General features: G+C 37.5%; 1 protein-coding gene across 1 annotated transcript in view; it reads left to right on the forward strand.

Moving 5' to 3' along the window:
- Positions 1–5,655: 5,655 nt before the first annotated feature.
- NXF5 (nuclear RNA export factor 5) overlaps positions 5,656–26,359 on the forward strand; it is a 31,976-nt gene continuing 11,272 nt past the window's right edge. The window contains exon 1 of the mRNA XM_044234612.1: positions 5,656–5,743. Within this exon, the coding sequence (XP_044090547.1) occupies positions 5,674–5,743 (70 nt within the window). The 5' untranslated portion in view covers positions 5,656–5,673. The remainder of the gene's footprint in view (positions 5,744–26,359) is intronic.

A 26,359-nucleotide genomic window follows, 5' to 3' on the forward strand; every position in this document is an offset into this window, starting at 1 on the left:
CTTAACACTGGGCTTTATTTTGACTGGATTATTTCTCCCAAAAGTCATATTTTGAAGTCCTAATTCCCAGTGCCTCAGAATATGACTACATCTGGAAATGGGATCTTTAAAGACATCATTAAGTTAAAGTGAGGCTGTTATATGCCTTAATCCATTCTGACTGGTGTCTTCGTACTAAGAGGAGCTTAAAAAATGAAGAATCAGACTCATAAATACAGAGAACAAACAATTGTTGCCAGAGGGGAAGGGAAGCAGGAGATGGGCAAAATGAGTGAAGAGGAGTGGAAGATACAGACTTTCAGTTATGGATAGAATGTCACGAGATAAAAGGCACAGCATAGGGAATATAGTCAGTGATATTATAATAGCACTGTATGATGACACTTGTGCACATAGCACAACCTATACAGAAGTTGAACCACTATGTTGTACACCTGAAACTAACATAAAATTGTGTATCAACTATACTCAAATATAAAAAATTTTAAATAAGTAAATCCATTTTGGTTTTTTTTCTTTTTTTTTTTTTTTAAGAGAGATCACAAGTCGGCAGAGAGGCAAGCAGAGAGAGAGGAGGAAGCAGGCTCCTTGATGAGCAGAGAGCCCAATGCAGGGCTCGATCCCAGAATCCTGAGATCATGACCTGAGCCGAAGGCAGAGGCTTAACCCACTGAGCCACCCAGGCGCCCCCATTTTGGTTCTTTTTTTTTTTTTTTAATTTTCAGCATAACAGTATTCCTTGTTTGTTGCACCACACCCAGTGCTCTATGCAATCCGTGCCCTCTCTAATGCCCACCACCTGGTTCCCCCAACCTCCCACCCCCCGCTGCTTCAAACCCCTCAGATTGTTTTTCAGAGTCCATAGTCTCTCATGGTTCACCTCCCCTTCCAATTTCCCCAACTCCCTTCTCCTCTCTAACTCCCCTTGTCCTCATTTTGGTTCTTTTTTAAAGGCGCTTAAGACACACAGATGCCAGGATCATGTGTGCATAGAGACCATCATGTGAAAAGACAGCAAGAGGGCACCCATCTGCAAACCAGGGAGAAAAGCCTCGGAAGAAACCAAACATAACAATACCTGATTTTGGACATCTAACCTCCAGAACCATAAGAAACAAATTTCTGTTGTTAAACTACCTAGTCTAAAGTATTTTTGTTATGGCAGACTAAATAGTCTAATACAAGCTTTATGAACATGTTGCAGAGTTTTGCAGGTTATAAAGCAGGTATAATAGCCTGACACAGAAAAGATGAAAATAAAGTGATGATCAATGACCAGTAAAACTAAGAGAAAGGTGTTTTATTTATATTAGTGTCAGGCACCCCCCCCATGTGTATTAGAGTGTGCTGACAGGCACTCATTGATGTAACTAAACATTTTTTTTAATCCTAAAAAATTCCTGGTAATCATCTCAGAGGAAAAAATATATGATATGACTATCAGGTCTGACAGGAGAAAATCTGACTTTTCTGAAGAAAAGTTAGAATTTCAGTGTTCTGATGAAAGGAGCTGATCTCGATCACCATCAAAATGTCTAAGTATCGCTTGAGCATAAGTAGGATAGGTGCAATTCTGCTATGTCTTACACTGTGATCTGTCCATCTGTAAGTACTTACAGAGACTAGAGTTGGGCCAGGCATCAGATCTTGATGTCAGACTCCTGTGACTGTACATAGAGGCTTCCTAAATCCAGTTTGAAGTTTCATAATAGGTTTTATTGTAAATACATGGCTCCATTTTCATAACCTGCATTTACATGTGTTCCATAAATGATTCTTCCAAAATTATCTATAGAACACCAATTTTCACAAATTATAGTCACTTGAAAAAAAATCACAACTTCCTTCAGTAGTCTTAGAACTACAAACACACAGTCTGTTGTCGTCCTTACTAAAATATTCAAATTTAACCATGGTACAAAATTTACTCTGTCGAATTTTCTTCAGCTTATTTATGTAACTATGTTATACTGCAGGTACTTGGCAAAATAATACCATTGCTTTTACAACACTTTTTTCCCAAGTCAGCAAACCAGTAAGGCCACATCAAATTTATTATGGATATACATACAAAAGCTTCAGTTTTCCACACAAATCAGCAAAAGAGGTGTTCATAAAACTGAAGTTTAAAAAAAACTGCATTGTATATTCTTCTTTGTTCTTTCTAGGAAAGTTCATAGTATATCTTATATACACAGTAATACCTAATTCAGATTCTGCTCATTTTTAATCTTTGTAATTCCAGCAAGAGCCAGGTATTATGTTTAAATTCTGCAATATTTCTTTTTTTGGTATTTATCTAAAAGGAGATGTTTTCAACTATCATTTAACATTATATACCACATATTATATAAATGAATATTACATATATTATTACAGTTATATTTATACATTAAAATAAATCTAAGGGTCTTAATTACTTTCAATTTTGTTTTATTAGTTTTAATTACTGGTAGTACCTGAAATTATTTAAATGGCATTTCAAAGAGGTCCTCCATTATCTCAACTTTTCAGAAACTGAAGATGGCTGTCCATTTAGTCTGAATAAGGAAGACTGAATTAATATTAATTTTTTTGAGAATCTAGTGGGTGATCAAAACACAAAGTTTAGATCCAGAGTGTCTGGAAGCAATCCCTGGCTTGACATCTATAAATTCTAACTTCTTAGGCAAGTGACTTAACACATATGTGTTTCAACTTCCTCATCTGTGAAAACTGAAAAAATAAAGATAGTACATACTCCATAGAATTACCCCTATTAAATGAGTTAATATTTTTAAGCCCTTGACTCATAGTAATTATTATACTTCTTTTTTAAATTAACAGCTAAAATTCACTTACTTGGTTCACTTTAGTTTCCTTTAGACTTCCACAAAATTAAATCAACAATGCTTCTCTGTAACCACTCCTTAGGCTTTTGAAGTAATCACCACAATATGGCAACTGTTATGGTTTTAGGGAGGACCCATTTCATTGTTGTGTATTAATTTGTGTCTTAAATTTCATGTATTATTAGAAAAATAACAGAATTAGCACATTAAAAAAGGGGTGGGGCAGACAAAGCCCAACCTTGTGTGCTGAGGAAAGTCACTTGGAGCCACCACCATCACTAGGAAGCCCAGGAATGTGGGAAATCTCAGATCTCCAGATCTCCTAAAGAGAATGGTCTCCTAAAACATGCAGATTGGGAGAATCCTGCTGTTGTACCCAACTATTACCAAGCTGACCCAGCATTTAAGCACTGTGGGATCCTAAGGCTGTTGTCACATGAATACTGTCATCATGTGAACACTACAATTATGTGGCAGGCCCACACATAGTGGTCATGTCAATACCATGGGCTTCTGAACCCTAAGGTCACCTGGTCTCTCTGAACTGGTTGCCACTATGATCATATGGTAGATTTAGCATCAAGTCACTACAGAATCACGGACTCTTAAATCCTGCCCATCAGGTGATTTTTTTTTCCTGTCATGTGGCATGTGGAAACTTCAGCTCTCAAAATCACATGGGTGTCCTGTTTCCGAGGTCATAAGGATGATGGTCATATATCAGGCTCGGTTGTCTCTATCACTAAAGATTGTGGACTACCAAACTGTCAATCTAGGAGTCAGCAACCATGTGGCGCCTACCATTACGTAGCAGTCACGTGAGCACAGCAGCTACCCAATCGCTTTTGGTTACCTATATCCTACGGTCACGCGAGGCTCAGATTTCTCAGTCACGTGAAAATCGAAAGCTCCTGAACCCTGAAGTCACTTAGATCTTTCTGTCATGTGGACCCTGCCAGTCAAGTCTCTGGAAGTCAGGTAGACCCCCGATAGCTGTGGGTTATGGGGATCCTGCAGTCCCGTGATCCCCCTATAGTCGTGTGCGAGTGTCTGTGTTTTTAAGTGTGTGGAGTCTCCTGAAGTGTGAGAAGTGTGGCTCAACTTAGCTTTCTGAGGAGTCAGACCTATACATAAAGAAGACCCTGTCGTCTGCACCCTGACAAAGGGAGAATTTTCCTGAGACTCCGGTTCAGATTTTTTCCTTTCCACCAACTTTTATATACTGGCGTGGCAAGCGGCACTTGGGTGGGCGGGGCACCAGTAAATACTTGATCTTTACTCAGATTTGGCTTGAGAAGATGCCCCTGGGGGTCATGTACTTCTCTCAACGGCCAGTCTCTAGAAATGCGGTGGCACCCCGTTGCCATTCCTCTTCCCCAGCCCCACACTGAAGCCCTACTTTTTTTTTTTAAGATTTTATATATTTGACACAGAGAAAGAGAGAGCACACGAGCAGGGGGAGCGGCGGGCAGGCAGAGGCAGAGGGAGAAGAAGGCTCCCTGCTTAGCAGGGAGCCCCATGTGGGGCTCGATCCCAGGACCCTGGGATCATCTCTCAGCCGAAGGCTGCCACCTAACTGACTGAGCCTCCAAGGCGCCCCTAAACCCTGCTCTTGATTATCACCCTGTCTTTATTAGCTTGTCTGTTTTGGACTCCCCTGCCATTGTCTGTGCTGTTATCAAAGATACCAGAGAACTCCTAGATGCCAATTTGTATAAATGATTCCAAATCTGATTTTAATTTCTTTCTTATTTGATTCTGTGGAGAGAGGGGAGAAGAGACTTTCAAAGAATCAGGTATTTTGGGGGCGCCTGGGTGGCTCAGCGGGTTAAGCCTCTGCCTCAGGTCATGATCTCGGGGTCCTGGGATTGAGTCCCGTATTGGGCTCTCTTCTCAGCAGGGAGCCTGCATCCCTTCCTCTCTCTCTGCCTGCCTCTCTGCCTACTTGTGATCGCTCTCTGTCAAATAAATAAATAAAAATCTTTAATAAAAAAAAGAATCAGATATTTTTTCAATGAAAGTGTAAAAATTCAAAAACAGTCTGAGGGGTTTGAAGTGGCGGGGGGGGGGGGAGGTTGGGGTACCAGGTGGTGGGTATTATAGAGGGCACGGCTTGCATGGAGCACTGGGTGTGGTGAAAAAATAATGAATACTGTTTTTCTGAAAAAAAAATATATTTTTTTCCAATTTATTTATTTTCAGAAAAACAGTATTCATTATTTTTTCACCACACCCAGTGCTCCATGCAAGCCGTGCCCTCTATAATACCCACCACCTGGTACCCCAACCTCCCACCCCCCCACCCCTTCAAACCCCTCAGATTGTTTTTCAGAGTCCATAGTCTCAAAAATATTTTTAAGTGTCACAGTAGCCATTATCTGAAGTTTTAGAATGTTTTAATTAGATTTACTTTGTAGTCCAACAGGTTTTCAAAGTGCACATTGTTTGGATGCATATATTTTTGTACTAGGGATCTCTAAGTAGCTTAAACTAATCCAACCAGACACTATTAGCTTCTGATTTTTCTCCTGATTTTCTAACCATTTCTTCTTAGAATCCTTGAAAACTCTTTTCCTTCTTCCTGTTCTTCATGTGGAAAAAATAGTAAATTTATTTAAGAAAAACATATTAAGTAAAATTATGGGTGATACATAAAAATCACACAGGTGGTAGCGGATGAGTAAAATTCAGCAAATAAAGGACTGTGTTTACATTTGTGAGGTTTTGAAATATCGTTTGATAGACACTTAAAGAATATTGTCATGTGTAATATTTTTATTTCTCATATCCACTTTACCTTTTCTCTCATTTCAGCACTTCCAGGTTTGATACACAAAATACTATGTCCAAAAGACAGCAACAACAAAAATATGTTCTTCCATCAGATAAATATGAGACATATAGAAATGAAGGTAAAAGGATTTTTATATTGTCATATTTTTAAGATAACTATGCTAATATGCAATTTGAATATCAAAGAGAGAGGTAATGTCTTGGTCCTTTCAGGCTGCTTTAACAGAACATCATGAAGTTTATAAGTGAGAGTTGCCAAGAGAGGCAGTTCACAGAATATTTCACAGAACCAAATCTTTTTGCTATTGTAAATGATATATTCACAATGATATATTATTTTCTATTTGTTACAATTCTTTTGTATATATAGTATTACATCCAGTAAACTGGTCAATCTCTAGTCTTATAATTTTCTGTAGATTCTCTGGAATTTTTTAAGAAGAGTTTTGTTTCTTCACTTTTACAGTTATGAATTTATGTATATATGTATGCATTTATTTATTTTGGTTAACTCACTGCCTAGGAGACTCAGATGTTGAAGAGAACTGATCATATGAGGGTGACTGGGTGGCTCAGTTGGTTGAGCATCAGACTCTTGATTTTGGCTCAGATCATGATCTAAGGGTTGTGAGACTGAGCCCCACGTTGGGCTTTGTGCTCAGTGCAAAGTCTGCTTGATATCTTCTCCTTCTTCCCCTGTCCCTCCCCCCATTCGTGTTCTCTCTCTCTTAAATAAATAATTTTTTAAAAAAAAAGAACTGATTACCTGATTTAATATGGAATGCTTTCAATGTTTCACAATTATGTATGGTGTTTGTTGTAGTCTTTTTAAAAAAATATATGTTATCAATTTAAAGAAATAGCTCTCTATTCTTGGTCAGCTGAGAGCTGTTGTTTAATCTTGATTGGTTACTAAATTTTATTTGTACCCCTTTTTCTGAAATCTTTGTGATGATTATCCTTTTCCTGCTTTATCTTATTAATGTGATGGATTATATTATGGACCTCTTAATGTTAAGTCACACTGCAAGTTTGGGATAAACATAACTTTGTTATGTTGTGTTATCTGTTTTACCCATTGCTGGATTTGGTTTGCTAATATTTCCAATTTTTTGCATTTCTATAACTAATTAAGATTGAACAGTAATTTTGCCTTTTCATGCATTATTTGTCAGGAATCCTTTTTAAATTAAGAAAGAGAACTCTTGGGGTGCCTGGGTGGCTCAGTGGGTTAAAGTCTCTGCCTTTGGCTCAGGTCATGATCCCAGGGTCCTGGGATTGAGCCCCACATCAGGCTCTCTGCTCAGTGGGAGCCTGCATCCCCCTCTCTCTCTACCTGCCTCTGCCTACTTGTGATCTCTCTCTGTCAAATAAATGAATAAAATCTTTATTAAAAAAAAGAAAAGAAAAGAAAGAGAACTCTTTATATTATTTCCTATTTCTTCAATTTAAAACAGTATTATTTTATGACACATGAAAATTATTTAAAATTCTCATGTCTGTAGCCATATATAAAAAGTTTTACTGGAACAGAGCCCATGCTACATGCATGGCAACCTTTGGCTGAAAAAATAGATTTGAACAGCTCCATCAAAAACTGAAAAGCCAGGGCGCCTGGGTGGCTCAGTGGGTTAAAGCCTCTGCCTTCAGCTTGGGTCATGATCTCAGGGTCCTGGGATCTCAGGGTCCTGGGATCAAGCCCCACATCGGGCTCTCTGCTCGGCAGGGAGCCTGCTTCCCCCTTCTCTCTCTCTGCCTGCCTCTCTGCCTACTTGTGATCTCTGTCTGTCAAATAAATAAATAAAATCTTAAAAAAAAACTGAAAAGCCTGCAAAGTCTCAAATATTTATGATTTGACCCTTTCCAGAAATAATTGTTGAACTCTGGCTTAGAGCAGTTGTCCTTAAAACAAGTGCACAGTAACTGGTAAATGGCTGGAAGTCCCTTTGGCTAAGCACAGGAAGATTTACTGTAGTCAATTGTGACTTCATTCTAGGATTTTTTTCCTCAGTAGTCCATTTGCTTGTTGTATTATGGCTCAGGTGTGGGAATTGATTTTTCAACCATTCAAATATGTAAAAGTCCTTCTTAGCTTGCAGGGCCCACAAAAACAGGCCACAGAAAAGGTTTGGTCCATGGGCCATAATTTTCCAATTCCCTGCTCTATGCTAATGGAATCACTAGGTCTCCAAAATAGCCGTTAAGTGGAAGGTCAGCAAATGAGATGGAAATCATTCCTAGGATCTTCTTCTGGCAAACATAACCAAAAACTGACAGTTTAACATAGTAATTTTCAGTCTTGGTTGCACACTGCAGTCATGTGGAGAGTTTAAAAAATGTAGTTGTCTAGTCTGATTCCAATTCTGCTTTAATTGTTGTAGGTATACCTTGGTGCCAGCATTTTTTCACTTTTTAAAATTTCTTTTTCTCAAATTTTTATTTAAATTCTAGTTAGTTAACATATAGTGTAATATTGGTTTCAGGAGTATAATTTATGATTCATGACTTACATATAACTCTCTTATGATTTGTTTTCCCTTCGATTTTTCCCCTATGATCATCTGTTTTATATCTTAAATTCCACATGGGAGTAATATCATATCATATTTTTCTTTCTCTGACTGACTTATTTCACTTAGCATAATGCACTCTAGCTCTATCCACATCATTGCAAATGGCAAGATTTCTTTTTTTTGATGGCTAAGAAATACTTCACTGTATGTATATACCACTTCTTCCTTATCCATTCATCAGTTGATGGACATTTGGACTCTCCATAGTTTGACTATTGTAGATAATGTTGCTATAAACATAGGGGTTCATGTGCTTATTCAGATCAGTACTTTTGTATCTGTTGGGTAAATACCTAGTGGTGCAATTGCTGTATCTTAGGGTAGTCCTATTTTAACTTTCTGAGAAACCTCCATACTGTTTTCCACACTGGCTGCAGCTCTGTTTGTATTTCCACCAACAATGTAAGAGGGTTCCCCTTTCTCCACATACTCACCAATATCTGTTGTTTCCTGTGTTATTAATTTTAACTATTCTGACAGGTGTGAGGTAGTATCACATCATGGTTTTAATTTGTAGTTCCTTGATGATGAGTGATGTTGAGCGTATTTTCATGTCTGATGGCCAAATGGATGTCATCTTTGGAAAAATGTCTATTCATGTCTTCTGCCTGTTTCTAAACTGGATTATTTCTTTTTTGGGCATTGAGTTTAAGAAGTTCTTTATAGATTTTAGTTACTAATCCTTTGTCAGATGTGTCATATTATAAATATCTTTTACCATTCCTTAGGTTGCCTTTTAGTTTTATTGTTTCCTTCATTGTGTAGAAGATTTTTATCATGATGAAGTCCCATTAGTTCATTTTTTTGTTTTGTTTCTCTTGCTTCTAGTTCTAGAGTCAACTAGTAGAGTCATGTCTAGTAACAAGTTGCTATGGCCGAATTAAAAGAGATCGCTGTTTGTGTGTTCCTCTAGGATTTTGATGGATTCCTGTCTCACATTTAGGCCTTTCATCTGTTTGAAATTTGTTTTTGTGTATAGTATAAGAAAGTGTTCCAGTTTCATGCTTCTGCAAGCTGCTGTCCAGTTTTCCCATCATTATTTGAAGAAACTGTCTTTTTCCGTTGGATATTCTTTTCTGCTTTGTCAAAGACTAGTTGATCATATAGTTATAGGTCCATTTCTGGGTTTTCTATTCATTTCCATTGATCTCTGTGTCTGGTTTTGTGCCAATATCATACTGTCTTGATGTTTGCAGCTTTGCTTTTTTGTTTTTGTTTTTGTTTCTGTTTTAAACTTTTATTTTTTTTCAGTGTTCCAAGATTCACTGTTTATGCATCATACCCAGTGCTCCATGCAGTACGTGCCCTCCTTTATACCCACCACCAGGCTCACTCAACCCCCACCCCCCTCTCCTCCAAAACCCTCAGTTTGTTTCTCAGAGTACACAGTCTCTCATGGTTTGTCTCCCCCTCTGATTTCCCCCAACTCCCTTCTCCCAGTATCCTCCATGTTATTCCTTATGCTCCACAAGTAAGTGAAACCATATGATAACTGACTTCCTTAAGAAATTTTTTTTTACTTCCTTAAGAAATAAACCATGAGAGACTATGGACTCTGAAAAACAGTCTGAGGGGTTTGAAGTGGCGGGGGGGTGGGAGGTAGGGGTACCAGGTGGTGGGTATTATAGAGGGCACGGCTTGCATGGAGCACTGGGTGTGGTGAAAAAATAATGAATAATGTTTTTCTGAAAATAAATAAATTGGAAAAAAAAGAAATTAAACATAGGAGTACCTGGGTGGCTCAGTGGTTATGACCTCAGGGTCCTGGGATTGAGCCCCTCATCAGGCTCTCTGCTCAGCAGGGAGCCTGCTTCCCCCATCTCCCTCTGCCTGCCTCTCTGACTGCCTGTGATCTCTCTCTGTCAGATAAATAAAATCTTTAAAAAAAGAAATTAAACATAGAGCTACCCTGTGACCTTGCAATTGCACTACTGGGTATTTACCCCAAAGATACAGATGTAGTGAAAAGAAGGGCCATCTGTACCCCAATGTTCATAGAAGCAATGGTCACAGTCACCAAACTGTGGAAAGAACCAAGATGCCCTTCAACAGACAAATGGATAAATAAGATATGGTCCATATATACAATGGAATATTGTGCCTCCATCAGAAAGGAATGAATGAATACCCAACTTTTGTATCAACATGGATGGGACTGAAGGAGATTATGCTGGATGGATACAGCTTTGTAATACAGGTTAAAGTCCAGAATTATGAGGTCACCAGCTTTGGTTTTCTTTTTCAACATTCCTCTGGCTATTTGGGGTCTTTTGTTGTTCCATACAAATTTTAAGGTTGTTTGTTCTAGCTTTTTGGAAAAATGTTGTTGGTTATGTGTAGATTTCTTTAGGTAGTATAGAATTTTTAACAATATTTGTTTTTTCAGTCTATGACCATGGAAAGTTTTTCAGTTTCTTTGCTGGTTATGGTTCCTGTTCAAATTTTCTATTTCTTCCTGTTTCAGTTTTGGTGGTTTGTATGTTTCTAGGAATTTGTCCACTTCTTCACTGCACATTATGTTGGCATATCATTTTTTATAATATTCTCTTATAATTATTTGCATTTCTGTGGTGTTGGTTGTGATCTCCCTCCTTCTCTCATGATTTTATTTATTTGGGTGTTTTCTTTTTTTCTTTTTGTTAAGTCTGGCTAGGAGTTTATCTATTTTGTTAAATATTTCAAAGAACCAGCTCTTAGTTTTGTTGATGTGTTCTACTGTGGGTTTTTTGTTTTGTTTATATCATTTATTTCTGCTCCAATCTATTACATCCTTTCTGCTGCCTTTACTCTTCATTTTCTCTTCCTTTTCTAGCTTCTTTAGGTGTAAGTTTAGGTTGTATATCTGAGGCTTTTTTTGCTTCTTGATGATGGCTTGTATTGCAATATACTTCCCTCTTAAGACTGCCTTTGCTGCATCACAAAGGTTTTGGACTACTGTGTTTTCATTTTCATTTGCTTCCATGTATATTTTTTATTTCTTCTTTAATTTCCTGGTTAGCCCATTTATTCTTTATTAAGATGTTCTTTAACCTCCATGTATTTGTAGTCTTTCTAAATTCTTTTCTTGAGGTTGCTTTCAAGTTTGATAGCATTGTGGTCTGAAAATATGCATGGTGTGTGATCTGTTCTGGAGAATGTTTCATTTAGACTCGAAAATAATGAATATGCTGCTGCTTTAGGATGAAACGTTCTGAATACATTTGTTAACTCAATCCAGTCCAGTGTGTCATTCAAAACCATTGTTTCCTTGTTGATTTTCTTCTTAGATGATCTGTCCATTGCTTTAAGTCGGGTGTTAAAGTATTGTATTATTATCAATGAGATTCTTTATGTCTTTTGTTAACTGATTTATATATTTGGCTGCTCCTGAGTTCGGAGCATAAATATTTACACTTGTTAGATCTGCTTGATGGATGACCCTTTAATTATGATACAAAGCCTTTCTTCAACTCTATTTACAGTTTTTGGTTTAAAATATAGATTTTATGGTATAAGTATGGCTACCCGAACTTTATTTTAATGTCTGTAAGCATAAAGATAGTTTCTCCATCCCCTCACTTACAATCTGCAGATGTCTTCAGGTCTAAAATGAGCCTCTTATAGGCAGCATATAGATGGGTCTTTTTTTATGTATATCCATTCTGAAACCCTATGTCTTTTGATTGAACCATTTAGTACATTTACATTCAGAATGATTATTGAAAGATATTAATTTAGCACCACTGTATTACCTATAAAGTTAATGTTTCTGGTGATGTTCTCTGTTCCTTTCTGGTCTTTGTTGCTTTTGGTCTTTTTTTTCCCCACTCAGCGAGACCCCTTTAATATTTTTTGCAGGGCCAGTTAGTAGTCATGAATTCCTTCAGTTTTTGTTTAGCTGAGAAAGTCTTTATGTCTCCTTCTATTCTGAATGACAGCCTTGCCAGATAAAGTATACTTGGTTGCATGTTTTTTCCACTCAGCATGTTGGATATATCATGCCACTCACTTCTGGCCTGCCAAGGTTTCTGTGGACACCTCTCCTGCAACTTCATCTATCTTCCCTTCCTGGTTAAGGACTTTTTTCCCCTGCTGCTTTCAGGATTCTTTCCTTTTTTGTGTATTTTGTGAGTTTGACTATGATATGTCTTAGTGATGGCCAGCTTTTGTTGAATTTAATGGGAGTTCCCTCTGTTTCTCGGATTTCAATGTCTATGGCCCTACTTAGATTAGGAGTTTTCAGGTGTAATTTGCTCAAAAAACCTTCTGCCCTTTTTTTTCTCTCTCCTTCTGGGATTCCTATGATATAAATATTATTAACCTTTAAGGAGTTGCTGAGTTCCCTACATCTACATTTGTGATCCAATACCTCTCTTTCCCTCTTCTTTTCAGCTTCATTATTTTCTAGAATTTTATCTTCTGTATTACTGATTTATTCCACTGCTTCATCCATCGTCATTGTCATGGCATTTAGTCAGCTTCGCATCTCAGTTATAGCATTTTTAATTTCAGCCTGAATAGTTTTTAGTTCTTTTATCTCTGCAGTAAGTGATCCTCTAATGTTTTCTATGTTTATCTCAAGCCCAGATAATATCCTTATAATTGTTGTTTTAAATTTTGGTTCAGATATCTTATATCTGTATTGATTAAATCCCTGGACTTTAACTTCTTCCTGTTCTTTCTTTTGGGGTGAATTCCTCTGTCCTGTTATTTTGTCTAGGTCACTGTTTTTTTTTTTTGCATGTTTGTTAGAAAAGCCTGATATATTCCTGCTCCTGAGAGTAATGGCTATATTAAGAAGAGGTCCCCAAAAAGGTCCCCCCCCAAAAAAAAGTCCTATATGCACTCTGCCTCCGTGTTTTGGCTACTCCTACCTCAGGTCAGTCCTCTGCAGAATTTCTTTTTGCTTGAAGTAGGGGTTGTTTGGACCTTGTCCACTGTATGGCAAGTTTTAACTATGTGTCTTTTGGTCTGCTTGTTAAAAGAAGCTAGATTAAAAAGAAGAAGAAGAAGAAGAAGAAGAAGAAGAAGAAGAAGAAGAAGAAGCAACGGCTAGATCCTATTTCCCCCAGAGCTGAAGCTTTGCAGCACTCTATGATCAGTAAATTTGGTACCTATGAGGGGTTGTTCTGGTCTTCTAGCGGTGGGGCCTGCTGCACTGATTCCAGGAGAACTGCTGAGGAAAGATGCTCCTGCAGGGTGCTGGGGGATGGGGATTGCTGTAAGCAGCTTCAGCCTCCACTGGCAGCACTATGTTGCTCACTGAACTCTTTCAGGGCTGATGGCAGGGATAGGGAATGGCCTCATCCCACTCTTGTCCCTGAAGCAGGGAGTTTACACCTCTCACTGTTCACAGAAAAACAATCACCCATCTTGTGCCCCTGGTTTCTGTCATATCCATGCCTTCCCTCTGTGTCTGAGCTATCTGCCTGCCAGGTTGCACAGTAGGCCTGTGTTTTATCTCAGACCTGTAGCTGGGTTTCAAAACTCCAAATTTTAGGAACCCACATGGTCTGGACCTACACTGGTCCTCTGGCGGAGGGTCTAACCGCACTTTTCTCGTTTGTGGGTAGCACAACTGCAATGTGATTCAGACATTATAGTAAAGTGCAGCAAAACGTCGGCACCAAAGTAAAGTGCAGCAAAACGTGCCCTCTGCTGGTGTCTTTGTTCTTATGCTAGGGAACAGGGCAGCACATTGCCACTGTTCTTATGCTAGGGAACAGGGCAGCACATTGCCACTTCCCTTCTTAGGGAAGAATTTTTCTTGTGTAATTTACCTGCTGCTTTCTCTCTCTCTCCTCTGTCATCAAGGCTCCCTCCACTTAATAGCACCTACAGTCTTTTCCCCTCCAAATCAACCCTCTGCGGCTCCTACCTTCCACAGGTAGTCATTTTTCTACTTACAGATGTACAGCTTTGTCCTTTCAATCCTCAGATCGATTTCTTGGGTGTTCAGAATGGTTTGATATTTATCTAGCTGTGTTCGAGGGATGAGGCAAGCTTAAGGTCCCCCTACTACTCTGTCATCTTAACTCCTTCCTCTTTTTTCAGTCTCCCCAAATGGCTCTAGTATGTGAACAATGTCCAGAACTACCTGAATGATTTGAATGATGACAGTGCAAATATTTAACAATATTTCAATTCAAAATTTTATACTTGTGGTTTTGGAATAATAATATTACATTAATAAATACATATAATATGCCAATAGTAACAAACAAGGTGTAGATGAAAGCTAAATACCCATGAGCACAGTACTGACTTGGCAGTGAAGCTTTCTTTGCAGGAGACAATCATGACCCAGGGTAAGGATGGAAGAGACAGAAAGAACTCAACAAATCAAATGATTTGTAATGAAGGAATATAAAAAAATAGAAAAAGTAGAATAGGACCTTAAGATAATATTTTCTAGAGAGATAAAATTATGATAAAGGAAGAAATTATATATATTATAAAAGAATAGAAAACTGATCAAGAAATATGGCTGATTTAACATGAAGATCTACTTTCACTTATTCCTGAAGTCTCATTAAAATAATATCAAAGGTATACAGATACATATGATAGGATATTACTCAGCAATAAAAAAAAAGACAAAAACATGGGTGGATCTCAAAAACATTGTGCTGACTTAAAGAAGCCAGACACAAAGGCATACAGGATATATGATTCCATTTAAAAAAATGAGATTCTAGAGCAGACAAAATGAATATGTAGTGACAGAATGTAGATCGAGGTTTACATGAGAGAAAAAGAGACTAATTTGGTATGGTATATACCCATGTGGTTTATGCTTTATATCTTGATCAAGGTGGTGTGGTATATACTTTATACCTTGATTAAGGTGGTAGTTAGCTTTAATCCCTGATTTTTACATGTAAGTAATTTGAGATCAGGATAAACTGGGTGAATTTTCCAAATTGTTGTAGCTTATTAATCAGAGAAAAGATGGGGGGGATCTGATTATCAATAATAAATTGTTTCTATTGTGCTGCATAATGAGTCAATAAGAGTAGTGCTTCCCCCTCAAACACCTGACAAAACCTCAACCCAGCCTTGTATACAAGTGAATTGTGGACATGAAAGTATAAATATCTGCATTCCAGCCAACCATTTTTAAACACAGTTGACATTCTTATGTTCTTTTACCTTGACTTCATGTTTGTATTTGTAAATCAAAACATAAACTTTATTTATTTTTTTATTTAGTAACATATAATTTATTATTTGTTTTATGGGTACAGGTCTGTGAATCACCAGTTACACGTTTCACAGTACTCACCATAGCACATACCCTCCCCAGTGTTCATCACCCAGTCACCCCATCCTTCTCACTCCCCTCCCCTCCAGCAACCCTCAGTTTGTTTCCTGAAATTAAGAGTCTCTTATGGTTTGTCTCCCTCTCAAGTTTTGTCTTGTTTCCTTTTTCCCTCCCTTCCCCTGTGGTCCTCTGCCTTGTTCAAATTCCTCATATCAGTGAGATTTTATGATAATTGTCTTTCTCTGATTGGCTTATTTCACTTAGCATAATACCTTCTAGTTCATCCATATCGTTACAAATGACAAGATTTCAGGGGTTTTGATGGCTGCATAGTATATACAGACATCTTCTTTATCCATTCATTTGTTGATGGACATCCAGTCTCTTTCCATAGTTTGGCTATTGTGAACATTGCTGCTATAAACATTCGGGTGCATGTGCCCCTTCAGATCACTACATTTGAATCTTTGGGGTAAATACCCAGTAGTGCAATTGCTGGATCATAGGGTAGCTCTGTCTTCAACTTTTTGAGATACCTCTATACTACAAAGCATAAACTTGCACTAATATTTACTTCTCAGTAATGTATTATAATGTATATTTTTTAAATTGTGGCAAAAAGCACAGAACATAAAATTTATCATCATAACCATTTCTAAGTATATAGTTCAGTACTGTTAAGTATACTCACATATTTGTGAAACCAATCTCCAGAACTTTTTCATCTTGCAAAACTGAAACTATCTGAAACAGCAGCTTCTCTCGCCCTTTTCCACCAGACCCTAATAACTACCATTCTACTATCTGTTTCTATGAGTTTGACTACCTAAGATACACCATAAAAGTGGAATCATAGAGGGCACAGCTTGCATGGAGCACTGGGTGTGGTGAAAAAATAATGAATACTGTTTTTCTGAAAATAAATAAATTGGGAAAAAAAAAGAGGTCTTCAAGGTAGGCAGGCCAGATAAAACAGAGGGCACATAGCTATACCTACAGTTCAGATAAACCATAAATATATATATTTATTAGTATAAGTATGTCTCAAATAACTCATGGGATATGCTTATAATAAAACCTGATCTGTTGCTCATCTGAAATTCAGATGAAACTGACATCTTACGTTTTTATTTGTCAGAGTTATCAACCCTGGCAACCCAACACCCAAGGTCTTCTCCAGGAAGACTTTACTCCTTTAATTCCCTGCCTAGGTGAGAAACAGAAGGCCTGAAAACCATGGGGGGCTCCATTTCACCCACACGGTGGGGGGGGCGGTTTGGATCTCTCCAATCCAGCCATTTATCTGAAGTCAACTAAAATCACTTTTTAAGATTCTCAACTGTTGCTGGGATGAGGAATGTAGACCCCAAACTGTTCTTTAACTCATTCTTAAGTTCCCTAATGCCAAGCAGAAAGCCCAGCTGCCTTGGGGAGATGGCTGTCAAATGTGTTCACGGGCAGGAAAACGAAGGCAGAGAAATAACCAAGGTAAGACATTCTTAGCAGGGGCTCAAATTCCAGGATTTCTTTTTTGAATGTAACTCCTTACATTTTTTTCATCTGTGACCAGCTTACCCTATGCTAATGAAGACAACAATGCTTTATGATTTTTAAACTGCCAGAATAAAAAGCTTATTTAAAATTTAAAAAAAAGTGGAATCATACAGTATTTCTCTTTTTGTGACCAGCTTATTTCATTAAGCATAATGTTTTCAAGGTTCATCCATCTTGTAGCATGTGACAGGATATTCTTCCATTTTAAGGTTGAATTATATTCTGTAGTATACATATACCAATATTTGTTTATCCATTCATCCATCAGTGAACATTTTGCCATCTACCTCTTGGCTGTTTATTAATAATGTTATGAAAATGTATGAGCAAATATCTCTTTGAGACTCCACTTTCAATTCCTGTAAATATATAACCAGAATTGTGATTTCTGGGTGATATGGTAGTTCTACTTTTAATTTTTTTTGAGGATTCTTCATACTATTTTCTATAAAGGCTTTATTGTTTTGCCTTTCCACCAAAGGTGCATGAGGCTTCCAGTTTCTTCACATACTCACAAACACTTACTCTGTTTGTTTTTTTGTACCATCCTAATAGGTGTAGGTGGTATCTCATCGTGGTTTTTATTTGCATCCCTCTGCTGATTAGTGATGTTTCCTTCTATCCCTATTTTGTCACGTGTTTTTTTTTTAATTATGAAAGTGTCTTACATTATGTAAATTGTTTTCCTACATAATTTTGATGATGAGTTTGTTTTTGTCCTTCATTCTGTTAATGTGGTGTATTACAATGATTGATTATCACATGTTGAACTATCCTTGCATCCTAAGGATAACTTTCACTTGGTCATGGTGTGTAAACCTTTTAATGTGGTGTTGCATTTGGTTTGCTTATATTTCTAGAGGGTTTTGAATGAGCATTCACCAAGGATATTGGCCTATAGTTTTCTTGTAGTGTCTGTCTGGCTTTGGTATAAGGGAAATGCTGGTGTCATAGAATAAGCTTGGAAGTGTTCCTTCTTCAATTTTTTGGACAGGTTTCATTTGGCATTCATTCTTCTTTAAATATTTGATAGAATTCGCCAGTGAAAGGCATCTGGTCCTGGGCTTTACCTTGTTGGGAGGTTTTTGGTAATTGATTCACTCTTCTTACTCACAATTGACCTGTTCAGATTTTCTATTTCAGATGTGATTCAGTCCTGGTAGTTGCTGTTTTTCTAGGAATTTATTTCTTCTAGGTTTTCCAATTTGTTGGCATATAATTGTTTATAGTATATTCCTACAATACTTTTCATTTCAGTGGTATCAGTTGTAATGTCCCTCTTTCATTTCTGACTTTTGTTATTTGGATCTTTATTTTTTTCTTAGTGAATCTAACTAGAGGGTTGTCAATTTTGTTTACCTTTTCAAAAGACCGACTCTAAAGTTTTGTTGATTTTTTTCTATTGTTTTTCCTTTCTCTATGCCATTTATCTTTGCTCTTATTTAATTACTTTCTTCCTTCTGCTAGTTTTGGGTTTTGCTTGTCCTTTTTCTAATTTCTTGAGGTATAAAAGTACATTGTTGATTTGGGATCTTTCATCTTTTTTTTGGGGATCTTTCATCTTTTTAATGTACACATTTAAAACTATAAACTTCCTTGTTAGTGTTGCTTGTGCTGCATCTCATAAGTTTTGGTATGTTGTATTTTCATTTTAATTTGTCTCAGAGTAGTTTCTAATTTCCTTTGTGACTACTTCTTTGACCCATTGCTTGTTTATGAGTATGCCGTTTAATTTCAGTACATTCATAGATTTTCCAGTTTTCCTTATACTGCTGATTTCTAGTTTCATTCCATTGTGATTGGAAAAGATACTTCATATTATTTCACTCTTCTTGGGTTTGTTAAAGACTTAGGCTCTGGGCACCTGGGTGGCTTAGTTGGTTAAGCAACTGCCTTCAGCTTAGGTAATGATCCTGGAGTCCTGCATCAGGCTCCCTGCTCGGCGGGAAGTCTGCTTCTCCCGCTGACCTCTCTCCTCTCATGCTCTCTCTCTCAAATAAATAAATAAAATCTTAAAAAAAAAAGACTTATTTTGTGGCCTTGCATGCAGTCTATTGTGGAGAATGTCCCAGTGCACTTGAGAAGAATATGTGCTGTTCTTGGGGGAGTGTTTCATATATATTTGTTTGGCCCAATTAATCTATACCGTTGCTCAGGTCCTCTATTCCCTTATTGATCTTCTGTCTGGTTGTTCTATCTATTATTGAAAGTTAGGCATCATATCTCCTACTATTATTGTGTTGCTATCTATTTCCCCCCTTCAATTTTATCAAAGATTGCTTCATATATTTAGGAACTCTGTAGTTTAGTCCATACATACATAAATAATTGTCATATCATCTTGGTGAATTGATCCTTTTACTATTATATAATGTCCTTCTTTGTCTTTTCTGGCAGTTTTTTACTTAAGGTATATTTTGTCTGGTATTAGTATAGCCACTGCTGCTCTCTTTTGGTTATTATTTGCATAGAATATCTTTTTCCATGCTTTCAGTTCCAGCTTCTCTATGTCCTTAGATTTAAAGTGAATCTCTTGTAGACAGCATATATTTGGATCAAGTTTTTTAAAAGCTATTTGGCCATCGCTTCTCTGCCTTTTGGCTAAGATCAAGTGTAGTGTTTGGCCAATCTGTGTCTTTTGACTGAGGAGATGAATCCATTTACATTTAAAGCAATAACTGATGGGGAAGGACTTACTATTGCCCTGTTGTTCATTATTTTCTGTATGTCTTGTAGCTTTTTTCCCCTACTTTCCTATCTCACTGTCTCCCTCTGTATTTAATTGATGTTTTGTAGTGATATGGTTTGATTCCCTTCTCATATTTTCTATAGATGTTTTTCTTTGAGGCTATCATTGTAGTTACATAAAACTTCTTAAAATTATAGCATTTGTTTTAAATTGATAAGAGTTTAACTTAAATTGCATACAAAAACTTAACTGCTTTACACCTCCATCTGCCCTACATTTTGCTATTGAAGTTGTGCATTACATCTTTATATATTGTATATTCCTTAACATAGATTTATAGGTTTTTAAAAATATTTGTCATTTAAATTCTCATTGTCATTTAATGCACCAAAATTACAATAGTACAGGTTACTCTACTGGCCCATGTATTTACCTTTATTTCAGAATCTAATATTTTCACACAGCATAGTGTGTCTGTCTACTGTCCTTTTATTTTAACTTGGACTCCCTTTAATATTTCTTGTAGAAGAATTCTAGTGATAATGAACTCCCTCAGCTTTTGTTTATCTGGAAAAGTTTTAATTTCTCCTTCATTTGTTAAAGGAAATTTGCAAGATACAGTATTCTTGGTTGACAGTTATTTTTTTTTTACTTCAGTACTTAGAATATATTATCTCACTCCCTTCTAGCCTTCAATGTTTTGGCTGGCAAATCAACTGGTAATCTTATAAAAAGTTCCCTTGAACATGATAAATTTCTTTTCTCTTGATGCTTACAAGATTCTCTCATTGTTTTTGACTTCGAGCAATTTGATAATGTAGTTTAGTGTGATTCTCTTTGAAGTCATCCTAATTGGAGTTTCTTCAGCATCTTAAATCATCATGTTCATGTCTTTCCTCAGATGTAGGAAGTATGGAACCATTATTTTGGCAAAAAAAGCTCTCTGCCCCTTTCTCTTTTCTTTCTGGGATTCCCCTACTGCATATATTGTTGTTCTTTATAATGCCTCATAAGTCCCATAGGTCTCCTTACTTTTCTTTATTCTTTTATCTTTTTGCTCCTCTGACTCAGTAATTTCAGATGACCTGTCTTCGTGTTCACTAATTATATCTCCTGCCTTACCAATTCTACCTTATTAATTTTCAGTTGTTCTTGTATTTTGCAGCTCCAACATTTTTACTTTTTTTGTCGTTTCTATCATCTTGATGTACTCATTTTGTTCAGACATTGTTTTATTGTTTCATCCAGTTATCTGTCAGTTTTCACTTTTAGCTTATTGAGCATCTTTAGGATATTTATTTTAAATTCCTTGTCAGACTGGGGACACCTGGGTGGTTCAGTTGGTTAAGCCACTGTCTTTGGCTCAGGTCATGATCCTGGAATCCTGGGATCGTGGCTCCCAGCTCTGCAATGTGTCCGCTTCTCCCTCTGACCTTCTCCCCTTTCGTGCTCTCTCTCATTCTCTCTCAAATAAATAAATAAAATCTTTTTAAAAAATTCTTTGTCAGACTGCTCATAGATCTTTTTATTTTACAGTCAGTTTCTGGAGTTTTATATTATTTATTATTTTATTTATACTATTTATTTATTTTATTAATGTATTTATATTTACTTATTAATATCTATTAAATATTTATTAATATTGTAATATATAAATATATTTATGTTAGTGTGGATATTTATATTAATATATACCTATTAATATTTAATATTTATTTATTATTTATATTATTTATTTAGTTTTATTTTATTCTTTTAATTGGATCATATTTCACTGTTTCTTTATAGGCCTTGTAATTTTTTGCTGAGAGTTGAGGATTTGAAAAAGCAACCAGCTCTGCCAGTTGTTGTGTACAGGTTTCATTCAGGGGATGACCTTCACTAAGGTCAACCTTGCTGGAAGTCCTAGGACCTTTCATACCTTTCTGGTCTCTTGCTCTCCCTGGCATTTGCCTGTGAAACTGAAGCTCTCATTTACTGTTTGCTTCTGTTTTCAGCACTTTCTAAACTTTGATGCAAGCCCAGTAAGTTTTCTAATTTACACAAGACAGAAATTCATCCAGAATCAGCCCCCTAACAAGCCAGAATGTTGGATACATGGTCCACTCTTAATTCCATCCCAAGGGAAGAGAAGGAATATAGGCGGCTTCCTCCCAGTTGTTCTGTGGTATGTCACAAAGGCAAAGGGGCATGAACAATCCCACAAAACAACATGAATTTCACTACCTCTTTAGCTAAAATCCCTGGTTTTATAAGGGCTTTAATGCTGTATTTTTTTCTGTTCACCTCTAGAGTCCTTACAGAGATATTCTTGTTCATATATTGTTGTTAACTCAGTGTCTCTGTGGGAGAAGGAAGCCTTGTAGCTTCCTAGTCAGTCTTGTTGCTGACATCACTCTGTAATATACAGTTTTGTATCCTGACTCTCTTTTCTTTCACATAGTGGCATAAGGTATCAGGAGTATTCTGTCTTGCTTTTTGAGCCTGCCACTTGAACTTGAATCGTTTTTTTAGAAAAAGAGCATGAGTGGGAGGGAAGGGCAGAGGGAGAGGGAGAGAGACAATCTTAAGCAGCATGGAGCCTTACATTGAGCTTGATCTCACAGCTCTGAGATCATGACCTGAGCCAAAATCAAAAGTCAAACACTTAACCAACTGAGCAACCCAGGTGTCCCACCATTTTTAAATAATAATACATTTTTAGCAAAAATACTGGAACTCAGAATGTAAGCCCCCTTTGAAACCGGTCTGTATGCCTGTATCAGAGTGTAAGCATTTTATTTTGGTTCTCTTAATTAGATCAATGTCAGATCATTTCCCACCAAGCCTGTCCTGCTTTTACTGCCGCTACTTTATAAATACATTAATAGTTGACACCATGATCTTCTTTCATACATTAATCTGTTTTCCTTCTAATTTCCCAAAGGACTAACAATGAATGAATAACACCCATCCATCCTTTACTAAACACCAGATGTTGTACTAAGTACTGGCCTAATAATAGCTAACTTACTTACAGTGTTTATTTGGTCACAGGCATTTCTCCAGGTGTTTTCCATGTATTTCCATATATTAACTTTATTTTCACAATTATGAGGCAAAACTGTTACTATTTTCAATTTAAGGGGAAAAAAATAAGGTAAGTCACCATGAAGTCAAAGTTACTTTCCCTGGAACATAGAATTTAGCACTAGGATTCAAACCCTCATTGATCTGACCTCTAGTCCTGTGCCCATAACAAATGATGTATGACTCTGTGTTAGGGCTGAAATGAACACGGGGATGGTACCCAAAGTCCAGTGGACAATATTGGCTATGGTCTCTGGGACCAACACGATCTGAACTCTAGCCCTTCGTCCAAGAAACTCATCACTGCATGCTCTTCCCCTGTATGATCTCTCCCTTCTTAGACCATAGGAACTCTTTCTCTGGTGTTCAGCTTGAAGATGAAGTAACAAAGACAGACAAGTTATACATGGAAAGAAAGAAAGGCTTCCAGAGAGGTGCATATTGCCAGGATGAATTCAGTTCCTCCTAGACTTTTCCCATTTGTGTTTCATTCTCTTCCCAGTCATCACCCTCATCTTTCTGTGGCACGTCCATCCCTTGGCCTTTTTGTTCTGTATGTCAGGTACCATGCCCCTTCTTTCCTATCCTTGATTCAAGGGACAATCATTTCTACCTCTCTTCTATCAGTATCAGCCACTCCCAGATCCCATTGTTTTTCTGTGTCAAAGAGCCTATAAAGCACAGCCATATAATTATAAGTATATATTTCAGCATAGGACATTTTGAGGTAAAATGTCTTGGTCAAAGTGTAAGAATGGTTAAGCATACTGTAGGAAATTAGACTTTCTTGCACTGTTAGTGGAGAAATATATTGGTGTAAATATTCTTAGGAAATTATCTCTTATAATTTAAAATATGATGTGCTTCTTCTGGGAGGCTGTAGAGTACAGACTGAAATCTTGGAACTGTCCTAAATCCCAAGCCATGCTCCACTGGGTAATTTGGTTTCCCTCATTAGAAATACCTTGGGGGCGCCTGGGTGGCTCAGTGGATTAAGCCGCTGCCTTCAGCTCGGGTCATGATCCCAGGGTCCTGGGATCGAGCCCCGCATCGGCTCTCTGCTCTGTGAGAAGCCTGCTTCCTCCTCTCTCTCTGCCTGCCTCTTGCCGACTTCTGATCTCTGTCTGTCAAATAAATAAATAAAATAAATCTTTTGAAAGAAATACCTTGTATAGAGAATCCCAATACTTTAAACTTGAAAATCAATTCAAATATTAAAATGCAAAGATGTAGGGCGCCTGGGTGGCTCAGTGGGTTAAGCCGCTGCCTTCGGCTCGGGTCATGATCTCAGGGTCCTGAGATCGAGTCCCGCATCGGGCTCTCTGCTCAGCAGGGAGCCTGCTTCCTCCTCTCTCTCTCTGCCTGCCTCTCTACCTGCTTGTAATCTCTCTCTGTCAAGTGAATAAATAAAATCTTTAAAAAAAATTAAAAATGCAAAGATGTAAAAAATTAAAGGGCATATTAAAAACAAGAAGCAAAAATTAGATATATATAGTATATAATAAATGAAAAGAAAATGTACATTAGGTCCTGTTTTGTGTGGCAATGAACTTTCCAACATGATTTGAAATACATGTATCTGTAATCTAACTATATAAATGTATACAAATGTAATCTAATTATACAAATGTAAAACAGATAATATTAACACATGCCCATGCACACACACATGCTCATGCACACACTCTTGCTTTCCCCTGAGACAAGTACAGTACTGGCTGTCACAAAGCTGAGCACCCACAGACATGCATGTAGGTCCAGAACATTCTTCGTATACATACCAGCACCAGCTATATCTGCTAGATTTAAGGAAAGCCTCTGTTCATTTCTGCCACCAGTTTGCAAAATCCTCCTTTCCTCAGATCAGAAAAGCAGTAGTTTCAGCATTAATCAAGAGGGGAGTAATCAGCTCTAGATCTAACTGTACACTAGTGAAAAATACTAATTTTACAAAAGACAAATTCAACACATGGTAGTTTCACAAGCAGTTTATGAAATAGTTCTGCAGTCCAATTTTTTTCTGGAATAAGTAGATGTCTGTGGAAGTGGTTGAGATGTATGGATTCTCAAAAGTGGTTTTGTTTATCACAAATCTACATTGCCTACATTCATTTAACAAATACTGATTAAGCCCTGTTATATGCCAGACAATGCCACCTCAAAGTGACTCTTAATTGGCAAACTCTGCGATCCAAACAGATTTATCCATCTAGTTCAAGACCTATATCTCCACTTGGTCCAAGGCCCCTGGATCCGCCCAAGCAGGAGTGACTAACTCCTGCTCACAAAACATCATCCTTTGTCTGCTCACAGAAATTGGTCCTTGAGATCTAAAAGTCCACTAATAAAGGAGATGCAGCCCAGTAGCTGGAGGAACACTTAGGATGTTGAGGCAGACCAATCGATGAGGACACAATTTCTGCTCCACCACTGACTTGGTTGAGAAATCCTGGGAAATTACCTAACCCCTGTGAGCCTAATATTCATGATATAGAAAGGGACTGTGGATACAATCATTTTTAGACTTCTGTGAGGAGGTCAAAAAACTCTATTGAGTCTGCTCAACTCTGATCAAGTATTGGTTCCTACTAGGCAAGTGCTGGTTTACTTCTCCACCCTGTTCCTTACCACAGCAGGGACGCCATTGTCATGTGCTCAATGGCATAGCAGTGATGTAGGAAGAATTCCAAATCAACACAAGAAGTACCATGTGAACACACATGATGTCATAAAGGATACTTACAACCGTTTCTTTGTGTGAGGATCAGTTAATACTGTAGTAGAGACTGAGGGAAAACCCAGGCAGCCTGGGTGAAGGGCACCAACTGATTTCTGATGCTCCTGTTGTTATCTTTGATTTTGGCACAACGACAGTGAGACAGGGATTGTGCTGAGATGCAAACCTTCAGTAAGTGGATATGCACGTGCACGAAAGTGTGTGTGTGTGTGATCTCTCTGATTTTTTAATCACTTGCCCACTCTCCTATGAGATTCCCAAAACAAGGCTGTGATTGTGATTGCTTCTGTCAAATCACCTTCTTTAGGGAGGCCTCTGGTCCTGTTTAGACTTAGCTGGTCAGTATGGGGATTGCTATAGCTGTTTGGTAGCTCATTTTTTTTCCAATTTATTTATTTTCAGAAAAACATTATTCATTATTTTTTCACCACACCCAGTGCTCCATGCAAGCCGTGCCCTCTATAATACCCACCACCTGGTACCCCAACCTCCCACCCCCCGCCACTTCAAACCCCTCAGATTGTTTTTCAGAGTCCATAGTCTCTCATGGTAGCTCATTTTTAACACTTCCCTCTTGACAACATTATTTCTGAAGTAATGTCAGTTCTCAAAGATGATTCTGATGCTCTGTATGCTGTATGTTGACTATGGACCATTATTCCTCTTTCTAATATTTGATCGTTCCCTTTCATCGGTGGATTTTTATGAAAACACGTTGTTTTCCTGGGATTCTCCAAAGGTCATAATAAGGTTTCTCTTTGTTGTTGTTATTGTTGTTTAGTATCATTATGAACTCATGGCTTTTTAACATGTCGATGGGCTTCAAACCATTGTTTTGAGCAGAAGAGTGAAATGATTTATGTTCTACTC

Source organism: Neovison vison, chromosome X (genome assembly GCF_020171115.1).
Source record: "Neovison vison isolate M4711 chromosome X, ASM_NN_V1, whole genome shotgun sequence".
Lineage (NCBI taxonomy): Eukaryota > Metazoa > Chordata > Mammalia > Carnivora > Mustelidae > Neogale > Neogale vison.